The 20,687-nt window shown below is 25.1% G+C and overlaps 3 protein-coding genes across 3 annotated transcripts; all 3 read right to left on the minus strand.

Annotated features, from left to right (window-relative positions):
- Positions 1–1,267: 1,267 nt before the first annotated feature.
- Positions 1,268–2,340, minus strand: LOC112688369. Its single transcript, XM_025561534.1, has 4 exons — positions 2,110–2,340; positions 1,847–1,915; positions 1,693–1,782; positions 1,268–1,403 (listed from the first exon to the last, which is right to left on the minus strand). The coding sequence occupies exons 1-4, from the start codon at positions 2,338–2,340 to the stop codon at positions 1,353–1,355; spliced, it is 441 nt and encodes a 146-aa protein (XP_025417319.1). The 3' UTR covers positions 1,268–1,352.
- Positions 2,341–6,571: 4,231 nt separating this feature from the next.
- Positions 6,572–9,639, minus strand: LOC112688438. The gene is made up of 4 exons (XM_025561610.1): positions 8,542–9,639; positions 7,813–7,881; positions 7,648–7,737; positions 6,572–6,655 (listed from the first exon to the last, which is right to left on the minus strand). The coding sequence occupies exons 1-4, from the start codon at positions 9,499–9,501 to the stop codon at positions 6,593–6,595; spliced, it is 1,182 nt and encodes a 393-aa protein (XP_025417395.1). The 5' UTR covers positions 9,502–9,639; the 3' UTR covers positions 6,572–6,592.
- Positions 9,640–12,090: 2,451 nt separating this feature from the next.
- Positions 12,091–18,396, minus strand: LOC112688431 (putative gustatory receptor 28b). The gene is made up of 5 exons (XM_025561601.1): positions 17,493–18,396; positions 12,914–12,982; positions 12,751–12,840; positions 12,529–12,629; positions 12,091–12,126 (listed from the first exon to the last, which is right to left on the minus strand). Exons 1-4 carry the CDS (start codon positions 18,390–18,392, stop codon positions 12,576–12,578), a joined length of 1,113 nt encoding a protein of 370 aa, XP_025417386.1. The 5' UTR covers positions 18,393–18,396; the 3' UTR covers positions 12,091–12,126; positions 12,529–12,575.
- Between the last annotated feature and the right edge of the window lie 2,291 nt (positions 18,397–20,687).

Below are 20,687 nucleotides of genomic sequence, written 5' to 3' on the forward strand. Positions count from 1 at the left end.
TGTTTTACTAGTACACGGGTAAGTTAAAGAATTTGTAATAATAGAGTAATTATTACCTTTAACTGATTTCGACAAAAATATATTAATTTGCCTAGACAAATTATCCTTATCTTATAATTTTCGTTTTTTAATTCTCCTATTTAAGGCTTCGGATTTTTTTGGGGGGGGCCATCTACATAAATTTGTTTATTCTAATTATCTTATGTATTAAATATTTATTATATAATTTTAATTACTACTGGTTTAGTATTACATCTATCTACTATCATCTTGGATTTTTATTATAGTTTTTATTTTAACTACAGTACTTATTTTGTATTAATTAAATTAATATAAGAATAATCAACAGCTAAAGAACAATATAAGTAATATAACTTAAACTGTTTAGGTAGAACAAAACATGTAGATAATAACCTATCATACTAAACCCACATAATTTATTTATTTATTTTTTTTTTTAAATAATTTGACATTATTTGAAAAATTACGATCTATACAGTATGTACAATAAGTAATATAAATAATTTACGACAGTTGACCATGAATGGAAACATGAGGAGGAAATCACACATTTGTGACACCTCTTACATTTATAAGCTTTAACTTAAGTTATCAAATCACATAATTTATTTAAAAATCAAATTTATTCTATTGCACAAAAATTAACTTATATTTAAATAATTGATTTTGAAAAATAAAATATAATGAGGCAACTATATAATTTTTGCGTTCTTGATATTTGATGTGAACACTATCATAGATAGGTTTAGAATAATTCATACAACTCGTTCAAGTCAACATTCGTTTATGTTATTAATGTTATTTAATTAATTATAAAAATAATAAAAAATTTTGGGGCCCCAGTGGTCATTGCGTCTGGTGCATACGTACTATTCACACCCCCATCGACATGGGCCTGAACAAAGTTTATTATATATTACACAATTAAACATAATTAAAATTAAACATTAAAAATTAAACATAATATAATGTATTATAGACAATAGTATTTTATTTCAAATTATTTTAGCCACTAGTAAAAAAAATATATTACGTATTATTTGATTATAGTATTAATACTATAAATTATTTAATTCATGTCTGTATGTATACAATTATATATATGAAATTATATTATAAAAGGTAATATTAAAAGTATTTGATCTTTTTTTAAACATATTTTTGTATTTACATTTCATGGTTAAAATTAATAGCCATCAAGTGAACTAATTATTATTAATTCAATTTATTTACATAAATAGTTTAGGTTATACATTTAAGAGTTAAATGTAAATAATTATTTATTTTTATTCATAACGTTTAATATTTGTGTTATTCGCCTTTTTCTTGATTCAACGGAACTGTAACAAAATAACGAGATAGGTTGTTCCTGCAATTATAGCCTGAAAATAAAAGTGATATAAATGTAATTAAAAATTTAGTTGTTATGAAAATAAATTGATAAATTTAAATACACTGTTTAAAAAAAAAAAAAAAAAATAATAAAAGTACTTATAAACTGATTTAGAAACACACAAATTGTTTAAGCTTTATTATATACATAGTTTAGTGTCACATAATAAACTTATTATTAAATTGAACATTGAATTGTAAAATTTCACAATGGAATAATAATAAATTATTTAGCATGAAATTTATAAAAAAAAAAAAAATAGTGTATCATTAACTTACAGAAGTAATAAGGTGCGCATCCAGCGTGAAAAAATCAAAAGTTGTAAACTCCACCGGATGACTTGATACTTGACTAAGAAACAATCGTAGCTGAAAACAAAAAAATAGTACAAATATTTATTTAAGTCAATCTGTATAGTATTATTATAATTACCTCTTCTTTTGTATTATTATTTAAATATCTATTATCTATATCAGTTAATAGTGTTTTTGATTTGTTAGCCTAAAAATAAAAATATTTCACTGATGAATATCAAATATTCTACAAAAGTATGTTTAAAGATTTTTGAAAATTCAATTATAATTATTTTATTATTCTTATTTTCGTATTTTAAACACCATCTACAGTACTAAACATGTTTATAGCTTATTAAATTATAATTTTTAAGAATAATTTTTATTAGTCAATCATTGTACCTGTTTAGAAGTGGCTTGTGTTGTAAGAACAATGAAAGAAAATCTTAGTAAATACTGTGCCATCCATCCGTAGAAAAGTAAATATGTTTTTGTAGTCGTATTTTCTTTGGATACGGTGTCATAAATATCTAACAATGACATGATAAATAAAACAGATAGAGATAATCCCAGTTGGAAATTATATAATTCATTCAGGTCGCTGACTAAGTCAGATATAAACTGGTGTCTCATTTTGAGTACATCAATACTATTGTCCGCCGGGTATTTTTTGATTTTCGGAGAATAAAAAATGGAATCGGCTCCTACTTGATTATTATTATGTTTATTCCATATTAATACTAGCGGATATCGATTTGTGGAAATCGTTTTTGACTTCAAAATATACATTTCTTCATTAATTGATTGAAATTTTTGATATAACCCGAAACAATGTGCAATAAATTCTATTTCTGTCATACACATACTGAAATTTTGTACATAAAATATTACAAAAAATAAAATCATTGTATTATCTCGGCAATAATAATGAAGCAAAACAATTTTGTATGAATTAAATGAAAATATTACGAGTACAAAAATTAATATGATAAAAATAATAAAAAAATTTCCCTTTTTTTTTTTTTTTGACTCAACTGGAAAATTAGCTTCGTACTCTTTGACTTTTTTCTTGTACTTAAAATACGCACTTATATTTGTATACATATTCATGATTTTAGATAATGCACTAGCAATAGTTATAATTCGAGGAACCATAGCCATCATAACAAGATTAGACTTTGAAGACTCACAATTATGTAATGCTTTCATGACTTCTGGAGATTTTACATAACAATAAACACCAGAAAGTAATAATATTAAAGAAAAAAATATTCCAATATTGTTTCGCATTTTATTGAAAACTAATATAAACATAATTTCTAAAATAATAGTCTAGGTAAACGCGTAGAGTAAAAGAATAATATCTTCGATATGAAATATAGAAAACTGACTTATTATAGTCTAATAATTGAATAAACAGCTATAGCTTGAATTTTTAACCATTAAAAATGTGAAGTATCGCTTGTTTATAGGAATCACTTATTAATTCATTATTCATTAGTAGACTTTGTTTTTTCTTCGAAAGGTACTCTTTAAAATAATTTCTAGTATTTTACTACATGATGTTAGGTAGAAGAATATTGAATAAAATTAAATTGCAATAATATTATGATATGTGTCGAACGTGCAGTAACAGTCTGCAACTAATAAAAATAGTTTATTGTAAAATGAACCAATTCAGAAATAATTGATTAAAATAAAATTAATTAAGTTAATTAAATAATATAAAAGACTAAATAACAGTGTAAATAATAGTTTCAGACTTAATAATTTAGATTTCATTATTCAAAATAATGTATAGAATATTTAAATGTTTAAAAATGATATTTTCAAATATTTATAAAATAAATACAATTTTTTTTTATGATAAACTTTAGAATACGTTATGTATTACTAATTAATATTTCCCTAACTGTCGAGATTATATGTAACACAAAATCTATTAAAAAAAAAATAACTAATATTATTTTTATTCCGATGAAAATTAAAACGAGGAATTTATTTAATTTATAATGATTTGTTTTTTTTGTACCTGAGTGAATAATTTTGATCAGAATGTTGCTTTTATTTTCACCAAATAAAAAATAAAAGTTAAGAAATAGTTTTAATTGTTACTTTTATAGAAGTTATTTTACGAAAAATAATAAAGGAATTTTGGTTTGACCAAATGTGTTGATATTGTTCTACACATTTCTTCATATATATTTTTATTACATATTAATGAAAAAAATTGAGCGTTATTAAGTTTATTAAGTTTCAACCTCTTTAAAATATGAAAATATAATTTTATAGTTATACTATTTATGTATAACTTACAGGTGTAATAAGATGAGTATTTAAAGTGAAGAACTCACAAGCAGTAAATTCAACTACACAGTTAGAAATTTAACTAAAGAACAACTGTAACTAAAATTAAAAAGAAATTTTATTAAATTGTGTAATATTTTTAATTTTTAAACAAATTAACCTCTATTTTTGTAAATAAATGATTGTTTATATTCGTAATGAGAATCTTATATTTCATTGCTTATAACAATTTTTTTAAATAATATTAATAAACAATACAACTTGTGTTTGGGAAGGATGTATATGTACTTTATTGGATATTAAGGATCTTAAAAATAAATTTGTATTTTTTTTTTTTAGAAGAATTAAGAATATAAACGAAAGATTATAATATATTAATTATTAACAACTTTTATTTAATATTTAGTATAAGGTATGTTACGGTTACTCTATGTAAGTTCATGACTTCTTCGTGTAGGGGGAGACATATCTCAAATTATCAATGACCAATAGTTATGCGCATATCAGTTAAAATATTGAATCAAATATTGACAAAGTAAAAGTGTAAGTTATGAACATTTTACATTGTATAAATAATTTTATCATCTGATGGGAATTTTATGTAGATAGTGATTAAATTAATGTAACTTATATGAATGTTAGAAGAAAAATTCAATGAGCAAATATTTAATTATTTTTACTTAATATCTGTCAGGTGAAATAATAATATTAGTGTGAATATTGAGATTTAATTTGGAAAAATGAATGAGAAATCTTCCTTTTTCATTAAATATAATGTATGATATGGTATTATTTACATCATAAAATGTATACTTTAAATCATCTCTTTTGATTTTAAGTGGGCAATAATTGTGACAGAGCCAATTTGAACCATGTATTGTAATATCGAACCGTATATTATACTTCTATAGCTGGAAATAAACATTATTCCAAAAAAATGTAATACAGGTCATACATGGTAAACAAGTATAATGAACATATCGATAATCCTAGTTGAATTCCGAACAACTCGTTAAGATTTTTAGTTGCTTTACGAACTAATTTGTGTTTCGATTTTAATTGTTCGACGAAGTCAATCTTGGATGACCAGCAGACAGAATATGAATGGTAAAATTTCTCTGTTGTAGTTACAATTGTTGCTGTTTTTGCCGTAATTTTCTTGTGATTATATTATAAACGGGTATTTGTTTCGTACAACCGTATCTATTTTAAGTGCCATTAAATCTCTGTTGATATCTACGAATTTTTGATAGAGAATAAAACCCAACATGGTAAAATGTGTTTCTACACAATACATACTAAAGTTATGAATATACTTAAAAGCATGTGCTAGAACTGATGATTCTGATTTAAAAGATACAACCAAAATTCTGACATAATTAGAGGGTACATTTAGTAATAAAGAACTTGTTATGAGTGCAAATAATATTTTTTAAGATTTTTATTTTCCAATGAGTCACTGATGTCATTATGTGAAAATGTTCAACTTTTTTTTTTAGTACTTCACCAATTCAGTTTTTCCTTTTTGCATAGCCATTATTTTTTATATCAAACAACTAACAGCTTCTGTTCTCGGAAACAGTCCTTTCATTTCAGTAGATAAAAAATCATCGCAGATTAACCTTCTAGTTCACATATAGTTTTAGGTGTGATATAAATATTGAAAAAACACGATATAACTAATAGTACCTACAGAAATTATGACATGCCATTTTTTGTAGTATGAATCGATAGAAGTAACACTAGTCATATTCCAAAATACATTACACCTCTTGGGAATTAAATGAGATATAGAGCAACTTTTTCATAAAAAATAAACAATAAAATAATTTTAAAGAAAAAAAATATTATGTGCTTGATTTAAACAAATATGCTTTTAATAAATTAAGGGTAAAAATATATAAAAAAAACAATAATGTTATGGATCGATAAGTTAACTTCAACTGTCTATCATTTTATGCATTGAAAATATAAAACAAATAAGTAAATAATTTTTTATCAATAATAATTATAATAACATACCATCTTTGACAGAATTATAGGACATTCATTTTATATTATATTCTATAAAACTAAAAGTTATATAATGAATAAAAATTTGTGATTTTATATTTATTTATATTTATTTTTACCAAAAAATTGTTTCAGAAACGGGTGATTGTTTTTATAAACGTAAAACCAATGATTTTAGAAATAATTCTGAACGAATGAGGAATCTAACATAAAATACTTATATATTATAATATATTGTAAATAACATTTATTGAAGTTTTTTAATTAGTCTATATACGTTTATAAAATTAAAAAATAACTTCACTTGAACAACTGTTTTTATTCTTTTACTGGCATACATTTCAATTATATGTGATGTCATTATTTCGTAATGTTATTATAGTTAGTTTTTATTATAAATTATAATTTTTGTCTAAAAACTATTAATCTATCACATTTTATTTATAAGGCATCAATAAGTATACTGATTATAACAATAAATTATATAAATACTTATATTATAATTCTTATGTACTAGTGATAGTTCTACAATTTAAATGGTGTACGCAAAAGAAATTTTTAACAATTATTGTTTTATGTAATGAAGTTGTAATAGTATAATAAGGTATGAAGTGCCTGCTGCAACTGTCTACAAAAAATAAAAATAAATACAAATTAGTAAACAAATTATTAATAGTAAAATTATAAAATAAATATTTATATAAATATACATTTTATTTATTAATTGTAAGATATAAGCTATTTATATTTCACGAAGAATATTACTCCAAAGATCTATATAAAATTCCTCTATTTTTAATTGTAAGCATGCAGTCATTTTAAATCAACCTAATTTTCTAATTTACAGTTTCTTTAGAAATCAAGATAAATAATTATGGGTATCAAACAAATATGAACTCTAAACTGATATTTTATGGAACCTAGATTTAATTGTTCAGATTAAATTAATTGAAACTTATCAAAGTATATTTTATTGGTGGTAATGATTTTAATTATTGTTTTAAACATTTTGATGTACAGTAGAAACTCGATTAACCGTCGCTCTCTGTTATCCGTCATCGCTATTATTAATGAGACAATCGCGATAAATTCGTTGTGACGATTATCAAGTGTATACAAATTTTTTTTAATATCCAACATATGCGAAAAACGTAACGTGAACGAACAAAATGAATTATTTTTAATTTAAATTATAAGTGACTGACGAGTAACCTGGTCTTACGACTACATAAAATATGAAATATTGCAGCTAAAAGAACTCGAGAGACAAAAAATAAAATAAAATAATATTTTCTTACAATTTTTAGTTTTATTTTAGTAGTGTTTAGTATGGTATGTAATGGTATGTAATATGTAGCATATATGTGCATTATTTTTTTTTGATAATACGCACGTAAAATATATACGTTTATTGTAAAATTTTTGTTAATCGCTTTTACGATTAACAATCATATTATACTATATAGTTCTGGTCCCGGCAGTAACGGTTAATCGAATTTCTACAATCTATATTTATATATATTATTTGTATAGGTTTTCAAACCTATTATAATAATTGTTTTATGATAATTTTAAATAATTCTATACTTTAAAATTATATAATTTATAATAGGAACTTACAGATGTTATTAGACGACTATTTAAACTGAAGAAATCACAAGCTGTAAATTCAAATTCACTATTGCACATTTGATCAAAGAATAGTAGTAACTATAAAATCAAATAGATGTATATTCAATAATAAATGAAGATTTTACAGGATAAAGATATTTTTGATTTTTTTACCTCATCTTTTATATTATAATCTAAATACCGATTGTTTATATCCGTAATGAGTATTTTAGATTTGTTTGCCTGCAACAAACATTTAAAATCGCTACCTATAATAAATAAATTTACTTGTGAGATTATATTTTTTTAAAAATCTTTTCTCGTTTGATAATTGGAGTTATTTTACCATAGAAATTAATACTTAAAAGATAGAATTAAGTGGCGAGAGAGAGAGATAGATGACGGGGAAGTACTTTTATCTTTTAATAAGACTTGTTTGACCAGAAGTTATTGTTAATAAGATTTGTTTGACCAGAAGTTATTGTATAACTTTCAATTGGAAATAATATTTATTTACTTAATATTTAAGATTATAATTAGGGTGTAAGGAGGAAAGACACAATGGTTCAATGAGGGAGAATGCATGAGGATTTCGAAAACACCTCGTTGTTATCGGTCGTAATATAAATCAACCATGAGCCGAACATTCTTGCAAAGTTGTAATACCTAATCAAAATAATTCAATTATATATATTGAAAAAACCATATTTTATTATATTTGAACCATTATAATATGAATGTAATTGTATGATGGAGATTTTTCTTTATGACAGAATTTGAACTAGTAATGATTTTTATGTGACATTATAAACAGATTCATTGATAAATTATTGTTTTTAATCAAATAATACTATAAAATACTATAAAATACTATTTTTAATGTTTAAAAAGTATTTAAATTACCTGTTTCGTTGTTAAGTGTGATATAATCGTAATAGATCCAAATCGAACGGTGTATTGTAAGATCCAGAGATAGAATATTCTTTTATAATTGGATAAAGACAGTATTCCTATAATAAAATAATAAATATCGAACATGGTGCATAGGCATAACACACATATGGATAATCCCATGTGGACACCGAACAAATCGTTAAGAGTTCTAACTGCATCACGCACTAATTTGTGTTTTGATTTCAATTGCTCGACAATGTCAGTCATTGGATGACCAGTAGCCAGCGAATGCAAAATGTCTTTATTGTAATCCAAAGTGTTGTTTATTTTACCGTACTTTTCTTGAGTTTGTGTCATGAACGGATAATTGTTTCGTATAACCGTGTCAATTTTAAGTGCCATTAAATCTTTGTTAATGCCAACCAATTTTTGATAGAGAATGAAACACAATGTGACGAAATGAGTTTCTACAAAGTACATACTTAAGTTCTGAATATACATGAAAATGTATACAAACATTGTAAAATCTGACCTAAAAGACAGATCCCATACTCTTAGGCTATTGGGTGGTATTGTTAGTAATATACAACATATAATGAGAAGTGTTGATATTTTTTTCAAAATTTGAATTTCAGAATTAGTCATTGGCGTTATTACGTGCATTTTTTCAACATATTTTTCATACTGTATTAGTTGGGTTTTACCTTTTATAAATATCATCAATCTTGATATCAAACAAGATATAGCAACTATTCTGATAAAGATCCCTTTTATTTCTGTGGATAAAGAATGATCGCAATTCCCTTCTAACACACATACAGTTTTAGGTGTAATATAGAAATTATAAATACATGATGTCATAAGTAAAATTGAATAAATTACTTGCCACTTGTTGTAATATGTATCGTTAGAATTAATGCTGGTTATGTTCCAAAACAGAATTGGCCACTTTAAAAATGAATGAAACATTATACAGCTTTTTCAGAACTATACGCAACTGCTTTTGAATAATTTCATAGAATTGCATAAAGTGTATTGTTTGGTTTAGATTAACGTGGTTATAGATGTTATGGTAAGACGTACGCAAATAACATTTTGTTTATCATTATTATAACGTACATTTTTAATTTCATGTTCTCTAACGCTGTTATTTCAGAACCCTGAGTAACTTTTAACTTTTTTTACTATAAGTTTTAAAAGTATATAAGTTGAAACATTTTTAGCGACCATAATTTCCAACCATTAATATTACATATACTTAGATGTATTATTAGGTTTTTCATAAATATTTTCATAAGTACAAATTTAATTTAAAATATTACATTTTTAGTTATGATTTTATAATCTAAAGTGATTTTTATATTTTTTAAGCTTTTTATTAGAATCCTCTCGTTTTAAATCAAATTAAATAATCATATACATTTTTAATCTTAATTTCATATACAGTCAATTATATATTCTTGAAATATGCTTGACCAGAAACAATGTAAATACTCATAACTGATTTATTTTTACAAATTATTTTTTTTTCGGAATAATTACGTTATATATTTTAATAAATATGATAATTAAAATGTATTAGTTTTATTTTTTATTTAATTGTGTAAATACAATGAACTTTATCAACTATAGATGAATTGAAATTTAACTCTCAAAGAATTTTTGTTAATAATCATTAACAAAACATTGTTAATAACCATTATTTGTTCATCATGTACCTTGACATCAACACAATTAAACTGAATAATTAATGTTATTTTGTTTAATGGAATTGTAACAACATAAAAATATATGCTGTTCCCGTAACGATAGCCTAGAAAAAAAAACCTCAGAATTTAATTAATTTTTCATATAACATCAGTACGTTATTATTTAAATTATCTGTATAACATTTATAATTTTTTTATACTTACAGAAGTAATCAAGTGAGCATTTAATGTAAAAATATCATAGGTAGTAAATTCCACTGAACGTCAAAATATTTGATTGAAAAATAAATTAAGCTGGTATGAAAAAAAAAATATATTATGTAGATAGATCAATTATTTTACTTTTTAGTGAGGTATTATTAATTTTACCTTTTCCTTTGCATCGTTGTCTAAATATCGATTATTTATATCAGATATGAGTGTTTTCGTTATGATTAAAAGAAAAAATAAGATGAATACTAAAAACATAGAATTAATTTTTTTAAATAAAATAATTTATCATTATATTATGGCATCAGTCGTTTCTGCCAAATATATTTCTACACAACTCTCTAAATTATAGTTAGAGAACCATTTAGAGTTACCCAGGGGTCACCACGGAGAAGTGGTTCTTATTGACCCCCCAAAAAATTGTATGACTGTTTCGGATTCATATTTTTGAACTTCAATTGAATTTTATAATTAATTTTGTATATATATAAAGTCAAATATTTCATATAATTCTTTTAATTATTTATTATTTCAAATAATTGTTGCATACAAACGTCATTCTTAAAAAATTTTTATTTTTATATTCTTCTATTACGTTTGTTGTATTTATAAATCGTTTTTTTTTTTATATTACGTCTTACAGAATAATTTATAAAATATATAAACGAATATATCTATATATATATATATATATATATATATATATAAATCTCGTGTCACAGTGTTTGTAACCATACTCCTCCGAAACGACTTAACCGATTTTAATGAAATTTTGTAGGTCTGCGAATAGGTTTTTATCTATTTTTTAAACTCCTAAGTGCTATCGTTTAATACATTGTAGTCAGTGTCGTATTTAGTAATTTTGCGCCCCTCTAAGAGGGTTAGGTTAGGTTCTGTCTTAGGTCTGTTTTGTTGATTACCACCGCACGTTCAAACATTGAAAGTTTGCGTGCCCATAATTTTTTATGAACTATTAATCCACCACCACTGCAATGGTACTAGGCTTTTAGTGAAAAAGTTGATATACGACATTATCGAAGCTATAATTTTCAACGGATAACTTAAAGGTGAAGTTGTCTAATAGCTACGCATCCTGATGATTTCAACAGATATGCCGTTCAAATACAAACTAACTTGTAGTTTCCGATGCGACTCACTTATGCAATGATCATCAATAAAGCACAAGGATAATTACAACAAATTTTGTCTACATTTTGAAAATGCATGCTTCTTACATATGTGACTTGCTCACCCATCAGAAAACCTGATTTATTTGTGTGCGTACTAGAAAATGATAAACAAAAAATTTTGTTTAATCCAAATGCACTTCAATAAATAGCATTTATAACTGAAAACTTGAACTGTCAGACTTTTCTAGATAAAACGAATAAAAAATAAAAATAAAATAATGATCCAAAATAAATTGAACATTATAGTAAAGATATAAGTATTTCTTTAAATTTAGTAAACGGCACAGCAAAACATAATAAGCATGGCTTCATTTAATATTTACCTAAGTATTAAAATACATAACAAATTATTCTTTCAGTCGTTATCTCGGATGATTTATACTGAGGAAGGCACAGCTTCTACGATGAATTACACCCAAAAAAAATTGAACATTCACAATTTTCTTAACAGTTAACATCGGGTACCATTCACTCATTGCCCATCGCTACATAATTAATTACATTTATATATTTGTTATTTATCAAAACATTATTTTTATGACATTTTTTTTATTGAAATAAGTATAAAGTGTAACATTATATAACAGTTAATCATGTATGAGTGCCTACCCTTAATAATGAAAACATACAATTTTAGTACATATATTAGTATCTTACAATATTGACAGTTAATCCAAATATAGCAAATTCACACAAACTTATAATTTAATATGTAACTATTATATTTTTAAGTTTTTAAGTTAAAGGATTCAAAAATGTATTTAATGTGAATGAATCCTAGTTAAATTAAACTAAATAATTTATTAATTGCAAAACATGAAAATAATTATGTAGTTTTATGTTAAAACTAAAATCAATAGTAGTTTTTAAATAATTAGAAGACTTACTTAGGAAAGGTCCTCCTATTAGTTACTTTTTATTACTTATCTACTGGTTATGTATTGAACTGTAATAAAATTATGAGATATGTTGTTCCGGCAGCAATTGCCTGAAAGTAATAAAAAAAACTTAAATATCAATATATATATATATATATATTATATAGTTGCATAAAAACTTTTTCTTCAAGAATATTTTTAAATATAAATTTACAGGTTAAATAAACTTACAGAAGTAATCATGTGATTGTTTAAAGTAAAGAAATCGCAAGCAGTAAATTTAATCGTACAACTGGAAATTTGATTCAGAAACATTTGTAACTATAAGATGTAAAAAAAAAAATTTTAATTATTTTAAAAATATAACTTTATTTCTAATAATAAACATATTTACTTCTTCTTTTGTAGCATTATCTAAATAACGGTTGTTAATATCCGTTAAAAGCATCTTTGATTTAAGGGCCTACAACAAACATATATAATAATTATATAGTAAAATATAAGAGGAAGTTTATTTTATTTACAATAATTAACTACTAATGGTGTAATCCTGGTAGGTAAATGGATAAAATTTGGTCGTCGCATACATTTAAAATTATTATAACATAAATATAAAAATTTTTTATATGTTACATATATTTTAAAGCTTAACCATCCCATATTTCGTAAGGAGACAGCATAGTCTCATGCATACGCCGCGTGTGTGCGTCTCGACGTTACGGAGCACTAATGATGTACGCGATTGAGATTGTCGTATAATCTGTTGTTATCAATAGAGATCACGGTAAACAATTCACCCGTGTAATCTGACAGTTATGATTTGAAGATTGTCAAGATAGCGTGGCGGTCATCGTGGTTTACGACCCGCATGTTATTCCTACCGTACTGTATAATATTTACGGATAATACTATGCTCAGGTACTTACTATTTTTTTTTTTTTTTTATAGTACCTGAGCATAGATCAATTCTGTATATAAGATCACCAAAACAAATCAGTGATCAACTTCCCCCAATAACTGTTTGAATTATCTGCTGAATATACGAATATGGTTGGTTTACGTAACCCATATTACACGTATAATCTAATGTACAGTCATCAAATCATTTTCCCCTGCTGCTCAATAGTCGCCGTACGAATCAACGTCCGCTTCAGTAGTATCCGAGGAGTTAAGGAACCGCGCCACTACTGGTTAAGTGAGCCGTCGCCGTCCGAGTTTGTACGAGCCACCACCAGGAGGAATGCCCGCTCGACATCCATACCCGGAGTAGCAGTTTCCTGACGTAATTTTCCTATCGGTATTGTACGACATTCAACGGAGCATTGCCGTGGTCTGCAGTGCTGTTATTTCCCTACATACTGTGTGTCAGTGCGTACTAGAAAGTCTTTCGACGTTACCATAGGGTGCGCTGTATATTAGCGTAGCATACTGTGAGTAACACGTTGGTAATTGTGTAAATCTCCTAGTACGTCCACAGACATAACATCATTGTGAGTAGCCCTAACTATTATCTGAATGTTGTGAGTCTTTGTGAACTCGGTAACGAATAATTTTTATTGTAAATGTATAATCATACATACCTGTACGATTCTTATATATCTCCTTCTTATTATGTTGTGAGATGAACATTTTTTATTATAAATTATTAAAATTTTAAACATTTTTATTATATAAAGTTAGCAAAATTAAGAGAACGTATATCGACTTCAAGTTTTGTTACAATTTGTTATCTACGTATTACAAACGTATGGCATAGATAATCTGCTTTGATTAGATCCATTTTGTATTATTTATGAAAAGAAACTAACCTACTGTCAACCCTAAAGAATAAATTATAAACTATATTTATAATATTTTAATTTTCAAGCGAGCAACGAGTTTTTTAAATTTTAATATTTTACATAATTTACATATTTAAAAATTAAAATAACGAAAGAAACTGACATATAAACATAAATATTACTACTACAACTCATAAGTGCTACAGGCCAAAGTGGCCCTTGGCTTTCAAAACATTTACTCTCCACTCATCCCTATCTTAAGCAATACTTCTCCAGTTCCTTATACCCATCTGTTGTAGGTTTTTCTTTACTTTGTCTATCCATCTACTCCTTGGTCGTCCTTGTCTTCTAGTTCCTTCCATTCTTGACAACATTATGCGTTTAGGTATTTTTTCCTCGTCTATTCTTTCCACATGACCCAACCATCTGATCCTGCCTGATTTTATAAATTTTACTATATTTTCGTCTTCAAAAATCCGCTTTATTTCATTGTTGCTCTGTATCCTCCATTTTCCCTCTTCATTCACTGTTCCATGTATTTTTATTATTATTTTTCTTTCGAATATCTTTAACCTGTTGGAATCTGATTTTGACAATGTCCAAGTTTCAACTTCATAGCAGACTACAGGTTAAATAAGTGTTTTATATATCATCTTAGTAGTTTTCGACAGAAGTTTTGATTTGAGAAGTTTAATATTCATAAAGTATGCTCAGTTGCAGCCATAATTCTTCTTTTATTCTTTTCCTACATGCTGTTACTGTTATTAAGGTAGGATCCAAGATACACGAACTTTTTTACACCCTCAAAATTATATTGACCGATTGTACTTGGTTTTCTTTTATATAAACATAAATAATGTTTGATAACCTTGATCGAATAGTTCTTACAAGTTTTTTCTTGTTTATTAAAGCTAACAACATATTTTAGTAATTACTGAGCTCAATTTGCTATGTTTTACGTTTGTAAAATGAAGACAACATATGAGAGTGTGACATCCTTCCTCTGAGTATGTAATTTAGGGACAACATATAAAAAATATAATTTTATATTTTATTAACTACGTGAAACATAAAAATATAATAATACTATAACAGTATTTTTTATAGAAAAATTATAATCATAAAAATGACAAGAATGTGAAATGTTTTATAAAATTTCTTATTATCCCTTCATTTAAAAATTCTAATTCGTTACTGAAAGTTTGTTCAACAAATATTTACAGAAATATTATACAATGATATAGAAGACAAATATTTAACTGTTATTAATATATAAAAATGCCTATTCTAGAGTTATTATGAATAAAATAAAATTTAAATCAGCGGTTCTCACTACACGGCCCTTTAACAAATTTAGTGCGAACTGCACTAAAATTAAATTGTACATTCTAAAATCCAAAATTCTATACACAGAGAATAAAATTAACGTTGCTTTTTATCTTATTATTTTTATTTATTTTATCTTTCTACTTTAAACTTGTATTGAATTACTAGTTGGACAAATAAGCAGGCGGTGATATAAGATTACGTACGAAAATGAGTGCAACGTTGCCAACATGTACTATTAAATTAAATTTAATTAAAAATAATAATAATATAATTTAAAAAAATCATTATTGTAATATTATAGTCAATTGAAAACAATATAAGATATTTAGATATAAAAAGTACAATAAAAATACACATTATAAGTTATAAATTAAAACCTTGGTACCGATAACCAGTCCCTGATAAAAAATTGAATACATTACCATCTATTTTAAATTAGTTGAAATAGTTTTATTACATGGTTAATTTTTTGCATATCTTTGGATAGAATACCTTTGGATATATTTTTTTGTATAGTGGATATTTTTATATTGATTTCAGCCTGCATTTCTTTCAATGCCTCAAGCACAAAGTATATTGGTGGATGTGCGGTATAGAATTGAGCGTTAAAAGTTCTGTGAAAACTCTCTGGATCATTTGTTGTTCTGACATTAAAATATGTAAAAATTACGGAATTAATAATGATCTAAATATTTTATGACACTTTATTTTTATGTATCAGAACATAAACTTTAAAGTTATATTGTACAAGAATACTTCCAAATTTTTTTTATAATTTATAAAACTATGATACCTTTTATTTATTGAAGGTTCTTCAGCCCATATATTAGTTAGAAATATACAATTTGTTTATATATAATTTTTATATAAAAATTTATAAATTATATTGTTTATATTGTATATATTGTTTATAAAAGTCTTATAAAATATAAGCAATCGTTTCCTAAAATAATTTCCTAATAATTATATTACAATTTTTCACGATTTTGAACAACGGCAACATTGCACTAAATATTGGTATGTAGAATGTACGCAATCGTAACGCACCCTAAGCAGGTACCTACAATTATGAGTTTATTCATTCCACCGCGTAGTCTTGTATGAACAATTTATCCATTATCGATTATTGTCCGTTTGTATTTTATCACGTAAAGTTTTATTCTCTATCATGGCGAAATATAAAATCGAAGATGAACGCAGAATATTTCAAGACAATTGGGAGGTTGAATTTTTCTGTATTTTTGGTAAGAAACACGATGCATTATGTTTAATTTTTCGTAAAACCATTAATATTTCAAAACGTTATGATATTAATCGTTATTACACAACTCACCATATTGAATTTTCTAAAAATTATTCCCACACATCTAATATAAGAGAGTTTGAATTAGTAGAGAGTTAGTTGAATTAAAAAAAAAGGAATTTTTTCTGAAAAACAATTAATGTTACGGTTATTATTATTAAAAATGTATGCGGCTCTCAAGTAATTTTCAAAAATTACATTTGGCCCTTTCTAAAATCCTAGTAAAGACCACTGATTTAAATAATACAAGTATAAAAATATGTAGACCTTCTAGTAGTATACAAAGCATAGACATTGTTTTTCATTTGTTCGAACTCCAAGTTAAATAAAACATCAAGACTAATTGTATCATGTGATCGATTATTTATTTATTTGTAAATCCCTATTTATTTGAATATGATAGATACGTGGTTCATGTACATATTGTCTTATGAAATATTTTTGTGAATAGGTATATGATATATTTTCTCATACTTAATTAATAATTTCTTTCATTGGGTTCTTAAATCTATAAAATAATTTTAAAAATAACACAAGTTAAATTTATAATATTTATTTACCTGTTTCGTTGTTGCGTGTGGGAAGACTGTAACAGTTGCAAATCTTACGGAGTATTGTAAAATCCAACCATAGATTAGATTATTCGAATTAGAGTGATCCAATATACCAACCAAATGATAATACAAGTCAAACATGGTGTATAAACATAATGCACATAAAGATAATCCCAGTTGAATTCCAAATAAGTTATTTAAATATATTATGGCTTCACAACATAATTTATGTTTGATCTTAAGATTTTCAATAATGTCAGACATTGGATAACCGGCGGCCAAAGAGTATTCAATTTCTTTGTTACAGTAAATTGTACTTTTATTCTTTAAATACTTTTCTCCCGTTTTTGACATAAACGGATATTTGTTTCGCATAACTGTATTGATTTTAAGTGTCAATAGATCTTTATTGATGCCGGCAAACTTTTGATATAGAATAAAACACAAGACTATAAAATGAGTTTCTATGCAGTACATACTGAAGTTTTGAATGTAAGATAAAGCCACAAATACAACTGTATTTTGAATTAAATCCCATAAGATCCATAGTCTTGCAAAATTAACTGGTACAGTTAGTAATATACAGCACAGTATAACTCTACACGAAAATCTGTTCAAACCGTCAATATCAGAGGAAGTCATCGGTGTAAATGCATGAAAAGCATCCATGTTTTCCTTGTACTTTACTAAATTGATTTTACCCTTGAAAAGAAGAACGACTCTTGAAAAAAAACCGGTGATAGCCACTATTCTAACAAACATTCCTTTTATTAATGTGGATACTGAGTTATCACAATATTTGTCCAGTACGCATATAATTTCAGGCGTGTAATAAAAATTCAAAATACAAGATATTATCAACAGCGTAGAGTAAATTACTTGCCATTTATTGTGATCAATACCCATAATACTAAAAATTTTCCAGAAAAAAACTACCCATTTCGGTATTTGATGAAACATTATTAAACGTTTTTAAGGATTACTGTAGTTATCTGTTCCTGGTTTTAAAATACAATAAAACACATTAATATTTTTCGATTAAAAAGAAAATACATGAGATATGAAAAAGTAATGGTGTAATAAAAAAACATAAACAAAGATTTTATTGACGTATCATATCATGATAACATAACTAGTGTTACCCTTTTAAATATTATATTACTTTAAGAAAAATATTTACTAAAGATAAAATAACAAAAAACATGTATTTAAGAAACAAAAATATGTTTTATAATTTATATACAGAGTTGAACATTATTTAAAAAATAATTATTAACAACATATTTTTTCAAGTTTTCCACAGGTTTTGAAGTGCACAAAATCGATTTATATGTACAAGATTAAAATACCATCCACTCACCAACTGATCAGTCAACAGCTAAAACTACCATAACAATATGGTATTTGAAATTTTAAGAGAATGTATAGGTGTTCTTTGAAAATTTCGAAAATTGCATTTTTGAGTGTGGAAATAGTTTTAAGCTTTGAACTGAATGTTTACATAATTTTATTTTTTGGTTATTCTGGAAATATTTTATTTTTTTTAAATATTGATTTTAATAACCATTAATTGGTGTATATGTAACTTAATAGTTAATACATTATTAATAAACAAAAATAAATATCATTAGAATATATGAAGATTGTGCGCTTTTTCAACCTAATTTTTTTATAAATTAAAATAATAATTGCTCTGATTTAAAAAAGTAAAATATCTCTCAGGTTTAGAAGGATAATTTAGCTATTTCATACATATATATTGAGTTTGATGCCTTAATTTTCTTGGTATACAATTTTATTTGTTGTCTTTTCATTTTCAGATTCTAAGTGAAATAAAAAATGTATAATTTTAAAATTATGTGTTTTTTTTATTTTTTTAAATTTACTTATATTTATGTACCTGCACAATTTCGACCAAAAGGATTGTTTCTACTATCACAATCATAAGAAATTTTTGATAGAAAAAGTTGTCTAGTTAGAAAATTTTAGTTAGTTCTTTGAAAGGGGTCATATAATATATTTACTAATATTTTCTAAATAATTGAGAATAACTGAAGAAAAGTTAAAAAAAAAAGCATTATTCATGGTATAACAGTTTCCGATGAAATCTAATTTTTTCTATCGTTATTAAAAAAAAAAAAAAAAAAAAAAAAAAAAATATAATAATAGACTTTAATAACTTTCATGTTTTCTTAGTTTTTATTTGAAAATGTTGATAAAATAAATTGGGTTTGATAAAATATTCTGAAAATTTAATTTAATGTTCTTTAGGCCCACACATATATGTAACTTAGTATTGAAAAAAAATACGAGTGTTGAATAATTTTTTTTTTTTAAATCACAAAAATTCGCCACATTTTTTTATGTGAAAACATTTTATATGGCGTTTCGAATTTTCCGCTTCGGCAGTGAACATTTTCGAACGTTACCATTTTCGCGTAACACTAGATACTTATTATATTAAAAATTGATCTGTGGTCACTTTGATGGGCATCAAACATTTTTACTTGTAATGAAATTATCTTAAGTAGTTCTTAGTACTCAGTTTTCAGGGTTTATTCTATTTCTTTTATATTATATAGCTTTTCATATGTATATTTGACTCGGTAACCTTTGTATCACCTTGAATTTATCTTTCTTTTATACATTTAGCTATCCCTTATGCACATCATTCACTTATAAATAACTGCAAATAACAGACCCGACATTGTTGTTCATGTATTTCATGCAAAAATTGAACACTTATTAAAAATAATAAGAACAAAATAAATATTTGGTGAAGTAAAAACTTACATATAAACAATAACATTTTAAAAAAGAGAATTATCTCACGTTCATTTATTGGTAGCCCTTCAGGATATTATAAGTTTAGAGATGTTCAGGATATTGATAGAGTTGGGTTCACATAAATTCTTGATTCAAATTATAATAGTACATTGTGTAATTAAGTGAAAAATCATATGATACATGGATATTGTTGAAATCTAAATTTATAGTGTATGCATGGAGAAATTACTAGTATAAAAAATAATTCCCTAAATCGTTTTCAAGTGCTACAAAAATTACAATGGATATTCTATATATATGAGAAGAGTAATGGCCTAAGAATAAGTAAAACGATTAACAGAAAATGTATTGATATTTATAATAGATATGTTGTGACGTATAATCCCTTTTTATTAAAGTATTTATGTAGCCTAT

Source organism: Sipha flava, unplaced genomic scaffold, assembly GCF_003268045.1.
Source record: "Sipha flava isolate LNK unplaced genomic scaffold, YSA_version1 38_pilon_pilon, whole genome shotgun sequence".
NCBI lineage: Eukaryota > Metazoa > Arthropoda > Insecta > Hemiptera > Aphididae > Sipha > Sipha flava.